Source organism: Gobio gobio, assembly GCF_949357685.1.
Source record: "Gobio gobio genome assembly, chromosome: 2".
NCBI lineage: Eukaryota > Metazoa > Chordata > Actinopteri > Cypriniformes > Gobionidae > Gobio > Gobio gobio.
Genome location: NC_137098.1, coordinates 12548020 through 12555577, shown reverse-complemented (window position 1 = coordinate 12555577; position 7558 = coordinate 12548020). Strand labels below are relative to the sequence as shown.

At 41.3% G+C, this 7558-nt stretch overlaps 1 protein-coding gene across 6 annotated transcripts in view; it reads left to right on the top strand.

The window, feature by feature from the left end:
* The first annotated feature begins 1034 nt into the window (after window positions 1–1034).
* ppargc1a (peroxisome proliferator-activated receptor gamma, coactivator 1 alpha) overlaps window positions 1035–7558 on the top strand; it is a 43542-nt gene continuing 37018 nt past the window's right edge. For all 6 annotated transcript variants that reach the window (XM_079809504.1, XM_079809500.1, XM_079809503.1 and 3 more), the window contains exons 1-2: window positions 1035–1199; window positions 4185–4364. In XM_079809504.1, coding sequence (XP_079665630.1) covers window positions 1152–1199; window positions 4185–4364 — 228 coding nt within the window. In that variant the 5' untranslated portion in view covers window positions 1035–1151. The remainder of the gene's footprint in view (window positions 1200–4184; window positions 4365–7558) is intronic.

Genomic DNA, 7558 nt, shown 5'->3' with positions numbered 1-7558 from the left:
CGCGTCAAGGGAGAGAGGTGGGGGTGCCGAATGTGACACGACATCCAATGAGCTCGAAATGGAGTCAGTCGTCAGTCAGTCGGAGCGCAGTCCAGCGTAGCTATACCATGAAACGTAGTATTTGATCACACATCCCCCTCACACGCTCATGACTGTGAGCATTCGAGTAAAAAATGCCTCGGGCTATAGATACAAAGTATCCTGTGAACCACCATAGCCCTCACAACTTATCGACCGTGTTCTCACATAACCAACCCATTTATCCGGTCTTTATTTACATTATTTTCCGTTCGCATTGCTTGGAGATGAACGATACAGCCGCAGATTTGCTTAATAAAGAGGCCAAGAGCAAGTGTTTACTTCGGTGAACGAAAGTAATTAGGATTAAAAGCTTTTCTTTAGCGCACCAATATAATTATGATATGGCGAATGAGGAAGCTGTTCACAAGAGAAAAAAAATAATAGCATATCTGATGGATGCACTGATGGGTAAAAAGTCCCGCCAGACTCGTAAATTATCCCTCTGACTTGCACTGACCGATGTTAGCTTATAAATAGACGGATTTTTTTTTAATGTTCGTGTTCCAAAAGAATCACAAGAACAACCGGTGTCAAGCACTCGGTGCGGGTCGCGCTGCAGGCTATTTGATTCACCAAAAAGAACCGGCTCATAAGAGTCATTCGTTCTGGATTCGAACTATTGGTCCCTGTATGTTCCGAGCTGTGCGTTCAGTAGCGGTGCTGTGGCGCCGCTGAATAGTAAGAGTATTTTTAATACGGGCTCGTGTCCGCGGCAGAGGAAGAATGCACGTTTAATGCATTCAGTTCCGGTCATATTTATAAACAGGACCGGCTCTTGGTCCCCAACCCTAGCTGTTAGGCATGTTGAGAGGGGCGAGTGGTTTTATAGTTGGAGAAGATTTACTATGCGCGTGCCAGACCCCGCCCTCCTTACAGTACGTCATTGGCGAGTAACAGCGAAGGGGAGTCACTCCCCTGCCTACTTTTAATAGCTTTGTCATGTGATGGAAAGCAGTTGTAAGACAGGTGCCCTCGGTTCATTGTCAGTGAGGGGCGCGAGGGAACGAGTGGATTTTCTCTTTTCTCCGTGATTTATTTTTTATTTTTTCGTACCGTCATTCAGGGGCTGGATGGCGTGGGACAGGTGTAATCAGGACTCGGTGTGGAGAGAACTAGAGGTGAGAACTGATGTGCAACTTCTTTTTCCAGGGCTGGGACACCTTTTTTTTTTTTTTTTTTCTTTGAGGAGACGGAAACGGAGCGCAGCAAACGTCCAAGACTGGCTTCGGTCGTAGTTCCCGTTATGTGAAGTCGATGCACGGAAGACACGGACGCACGGGACTACACCGGGTTGTCAGAAAGTCTAATATTGGCAGAAATGTGTGTGTGCTGTGATTAATCCGGTGATAGCGTGCGGCTTTTCTCAAGCTGTGTCGGAAGTTGAACAGTGACAGTCTATTTAGGATGTCTTGTCGTGGGAAATTGTTGACATGCCCGTGGATGGAGTGCGCGCGCTCGCTGTAACGCAGGTGATGATGAGACAGGTATCCGCTTCAGTGAGAGCCTAGTGCCACTGTCGATGTGCTGGAATTACTAATATGTACTCGCGTCAGGTATTGTACATTGAAACTTTCCTATCAGAAAACAGTCTCGAAGGCTATTTGCATGCATGCGGAGCGCGTGCTGGATTTATTATTGGGGAATGTGCAGGGAAAATCGGGGTTCGGCAAAAAAAAGCCGCTGAACCTCGTTTAGGTTAAGTTGCTCCGGTGCAATTAGACGGTAATAACGATTGCATAGCTGTGCATGACATAAGTGTAACGAATCATTAAAGCATGCATAAGTGTAACGAGTCATTAAAACATGTTCGGGGCATTTTAGGTTTGTTTAAATATGTATTAGCTATATGTTTTGCTCGGCGAAATGAAAGTGCGTCGCTATTATCGTTACCTTACATCCATCTATCCATCTATCCATCTATCTATCTATCTATCTATCTATCTATCTATCTATCTATCTATCTATCTATCTATCTATCTATCTGCGTATTGGTTTATTCGTAAAGCAATGCTTTCAGTATGCTTGGGTGAAACTTTTTACTCACTATATAGAAATATATTGTTGCGCTGACTGTATAGGCACCTGTCTACGTTGCAGGGTAGGCTATATGCACGTGCGCTATTAAATTCGTTTTAAAGGGTTAGTTAAGTGTCTCAGTCGGAGCATAAATCCATCTAAACACAATCAGCAAATTGCTTCTCGTTTCCAATTCTAATCATATCAGTTCCACCGACACAAGTAGATTTCTCTCTCTCTCTCTCTCTCTCTCTCTCTCTCTCTCTCTCTCTCTCTCTCTCTCTCTCTCTCTCTCTCTCTCTCTCTCTCTGTGTGTGTGTGCGCGCAATTGCTCGTGATTACGCGTGAGCGTGTCTGTATTTTTGAGAGGAAAAAGGGGAGAAGGCTTTCAACAAGCATCTGATGCATGTGATTTTTTTATGTATTTATGTCGTTTTTTAGCTTACAAATGGATGTAGCCGGTTTGCCCGGCGAAATCTGTGACAGCGGAAGGATTTTTGTTATAAATAGATCTAAATCAGATACCGACGATCACGTGCGAGGTGCGAGAATCTTCTTTGATTTCAAATGACTTATTGCAGACTGCTTATTGTGATGTTACATTTGTGTCAGTATTACCGAGAAAACAGCAGAGTAATGTGATTTGGCACGGAGTAGTCAGGAGTTGACGCGCGCTGATGGAATCATTTCGACAGTCGTTACAAAATAAACATTTCGCCGTTCACTGTAAAAGCATCACTCTACAGCACCCTCCGCCGTCAAAACTCCACACACCTGTGCGCACAGTCTCTCCGCTGCTGCTGGTTTGGCTTCCACCTCGCCTCTGTTTTACTCATAACATACTCAATACAGTATTCTGACCAATGAGAGGGCGTGGCTGTGGCGCTCTTCCCTACGACGGTCCGCCCCTCCCCTCTCTCAACCAATCACAGAATTATTTGTTTTCTGGTTGGTTATGTTGTTGTGGTTTCCTAAATGCAGCAAACGCGTCTAAATATAATATTTGGCTCGATTTATGTTTATGTCATTCTGTTCTTATTATGTCTAAGTCCTCTAATTCGTGATAATGAAACCCAAATGAGTAGCTAGTTATTCAATGTTGCAATGAATGGAATAGCTCGTTTCATTAGTCAGTCACACAGGTCACAGTTATGTAAAGTTACACTCCCTATGAATCAAATAAAGGAAGAGTTATTGGTGGAACATCAGCCACACACTGTGCAAATAGACAGGTGCAGAGGTTTGAGATTGTATGACGCATGCTGTGGCGCAGTTTTTGCCTGTGAAGACCGCTAAATTGATCGAATTAAATCAGTGTGTGCAGTCAGTGGTTCACTTTTTTTTGGATGCTCCAATAGTTGTTTTATTGAAATGTAATGTTTTGCTTTTTTAGTTTTTTTGCATAGTTTATTTTTAGCATTTAAATGATTCTGCTCAAGGAAAAAAACTCTATATACATTTGAAAACATTGTCCAATCTTGAATACTAAACTGCCTCAAATGCCCTATTGCAAGAAAGTTTAATTTTTACATTATGACAGATTTAGAGATCATGTAAAAATGCACCAAAAAAAAGCATTATAATGCATGGTGTGTTAAAACACGACAAAGCATCATTGGCCAAGTTTGACTTATTATTGGATTAAAACAAATCTAAATCAATAAAAATATGTTTAGTGTTTATATGTTAAAAACAATATGAAAGGAATGGAAAAGAAATAGGTTTACAAGCTTATTCCAGGAACGTGGTTATCATGGAGGCTGCTGTGGTGTTGTAAATCCTCACCATACTGAATAATTTAATATCCGATAATCCCACCATCAACAATTTGATACAGTTTATAGTTTGTGATTTGAGCTCACACAGCTGCTGCAAAGTTAGAGAGTAAATACAAAATGTTAACCAACATTAAATCCATTTGAACAATTCTACTATCACTGTAACTGGCCCTGCAATTAGATTACATCATAGCTTGAAACCCTATGTGGCTTTTTTTGCAAACCAAGTGCTCATTTGTACATAAACACTGAATGAAGATGTTTAACATCCTAGCAAATATGTTCTCAACAATCTCTTCTCTCTTCCAGTGTGCTGCCTTGGTTGGTGAAGACCAGCCCCTTTGCCCTGACCTGCCTGAGCTTGACCTCTCTGAGCTGGATGTCAGTGACCTCGATGCAGATACCTTTCTGGGAGGACTCAAGTGGTACAGCGACCAATCAGAAATAATTTCCAGTCAGTATGGCAATGAAGCATCAAACCTGTTTGAGGTAAAGAGGGTCACCGTGCTGCGATGTTTCCTTATCTGACCATGCATGCTTGTCTCTTGTGAAATTAGATATGATTCCAGCCTCATGCAGTTTATTGCGCGAGATTGTAACTGCAAGTGTGGAATACTTCAGAAGATGGGCTTATCAATTAGTGCTGTTTATTAGTTAATAAGAGAGCTTTAATCATTGGGAATGAGCATTGACTCATGCTGTCTGATAACTGGGGTGAGGTGTCATGATAAGCACCCAACCTTTGTCCAGTACTTTCAGTCCGTGTTTGTACTTTTTACTACAATCTTGGGCCCGAAGCACTGAAATTTATGGCTGTTTATATGCGCATTCCTCCTGATGTTTCAGAGTAATGGTCAGTAATAATAGAGTGCGACAGTGTTTGTCCATTTTTTCAGCGACCTTGGTTCTGGAAGTATTTTTCCCAAAGGGCTTTTAACAAAGTCTTTGTTTAGGAGTAATAAACCATGAACCAAACCAATCATACGATCATACGATGAATTAAAACGAAGGAGAAATTTGAAAAATTGCAAGTGGAGAAATTGCAAATGATGCATATTATGCATACTAATATTTAAGCAGTTTGAGAGCATGACTCATTTGGAGTGGGTGGGTGCTTAAGTATTATTTTGGTGTTGCAGTTTTCTTATTGGTGGAAATTTCTCTTCAGAATCGTGGGTAATGTAGAATTTTACTGTTAAACACGATCGTTTAAAAAAAAAACTAAGTTGACAGCTTCAACAAAGCATATACCTTTTACCTCGTAGCTCACAGGTCTGTCTTTAAAGGTTTATAAGTTCAAAAACAATTCCCCTGCGGTTATGGAGAAAATGATGGCCTTGCCAGGGGTTTGAATGAAATTGTAAATTATGCATATTATGCATACTAATATTTAAGCAGCTTAAGAGCATAGGGAAACGAACGCTAAAGTATTCCTTTAGTTCGATTTGCTTGTTGCAATGTTCTGATTGGTGAAGGTTTCTTTGCAGAATCATGGGTAATGTAGTTTTTCACCCGGAATTCCACTGTTGAACACAATCATTTTAAAATAAGTTGACAGCTTTAAAAAAAAGCATATACTGTAACATGTACCTCATTTACAGGTCTGTCTTTAAAGGGTTATAAGTTCAAAAGCATTTCCCCTATGGCTATGGAGAAAATGAGTGCCATTTCTTTACAAATTGATGGAGAAATTGCAAATTATGCATGTTATGCATACTAATATTTAGCAGTTTGAGAGCATAGGGAAATATGGGAGTGGGTGGGTGCTAACATATTGTGTGTGTGTGTGTGTGTGTGTGTGTGTGTGTGTGTGTGTGTGTGTGTGTGTGGACTGGTAAACCCTACGTTATGGGGACAAAATGTCCCCACAAAGATGGCAATATCCGCAATCCTCGTCCTTGTGGGGACATTTTTAGGTCCCCATGAGGAAAACATCTTATAAATCAGGCTAAGTGATGTTTTTTGAAAATGTAAAAATGCAGAATGTCTCCTGTGATGGGTAGGTTTAGGGGCAGGGGCAGTGTAGGGGGATAGAATATACGGTATGTACGGTATAAAAACCATTACGCCTATGGAAAGTCCCCATAAAACATGAAAACCCAACAGTGTGTGTGTGTGTGTGTGTGTGTGTGTGTGTGTGTGTGTGTGTGTGTGTGTGTGTGTGTGTGTGTGTGATTTGCTTGTTACAATTTTCTGATTGGTGAAGATTTATTTGCAGAATCATGGGCAATGTAGTTTTTCACCAGGAATCCCACTTTTGAACACAATCATTTTAAAATAAGTTGACAGCTTCAACAAAAGCATATACTGTACCTTGTACCTCATAGCTTGCAGGTCTGTCTTTAAAGGTTTATAAGTTCAAAATCAATTTCCCTATGCCCATGGAGAAAATGAATGACATTTTTACTTATGGAACCTGACTGTTGCACTCTGGCGGTGATGGTTCTCCCGGTGAACAAATCAGACAAAATATGACCCATTCACCAGCACTGTTGTAGTTTATTTTAATTATACAACTGGTCTCATATTTGAATCATCACCTTAATCTAGATGGTCCTCTTTTAACCGGATTGTTCTTGCCCAGGGTTGTCATGTTGTCAGAAGGAAAGAGGTAAAACTTTAAACCTGTCGCACTTGCGCTTCTTCGTCACTGACAAAGAAAGCAAAGTCCATAAGAAAAGAAATGAGGCGGCTAAAACAAAGCAGCACTGGCCCTGGCTAGTTCATTGTCTTATCTGTGAAGATAGAGAAGACAAATGATAATGTCGCATTGCTCTGAGTGCTGGCAAATATAGTGCAGCGTCTGTTGTGCGTTTCGGGGTTTTGTGTCATGGCGTGATAGGGAATCCTTCCACATTCCTATCCTGGGCCATGTGGTGAGAGAATGATTTTATGAGGCCCAAAATTACACGTGCCAAGGAACCGGATAAAAATAATACTGTGTGTAGGTGTATGTTAATTAACATGTTAATAATTTACGTGCATTACTGCTCCTGTGATTGAAGCATATTTGAAATGCGTGTAGATATAGAATGCTCTTTTTTGTAGACCCTCATTGTCTGATTTAAATTTTAGTGGTGACGGAATAAGCACAAGGTGCTAAAGCAGCTGATCCTAGTGCAGTGAGATGGGACATGAGGTGTCAATAGTGATGAATGTGAGCATTGCATATGCATTTCCAATACTAGCCTATGTGGGTCAGTACAGTGCCCAGGAGCAGAGTGAGGACAGGTTAATGAATGGCCAGCTCTTGTGTAAAGCTAGTTGGCAGAACTTTTTCTTCCTCCCCCCTGCACTCATTCAAACCCCTAGCAATGTTTTCTTAACCTGTCTGACTGCAGTATAGTTAATGGGTGGCCTGGCGAGTCCTCTGATGTCAGACAACAAGCAGGCCACACACAGATATCGAGACTCACTCAATGTGCCTGTGCTGTTAAGGGTCTAAGAGGACACAAAGCAATTTGAATAATCTAAAAAAAAGGGGTCTGCAACCCAGCTCCTGAAGAGCTTGGCTGTGTTTGAAATCGTCCCCTATAATCTCATTCACTATTCCCTACATTGCTCCACTAACACAGTCCACGTGAAGGAGTGAATGAAAAGAAGTGAGTGAATTCGGACACTAATGGTGCCTGAAGGGCTGTCGCTTTTACATAGTTTGTGCTTGCCGTTTAATAATCATTTGA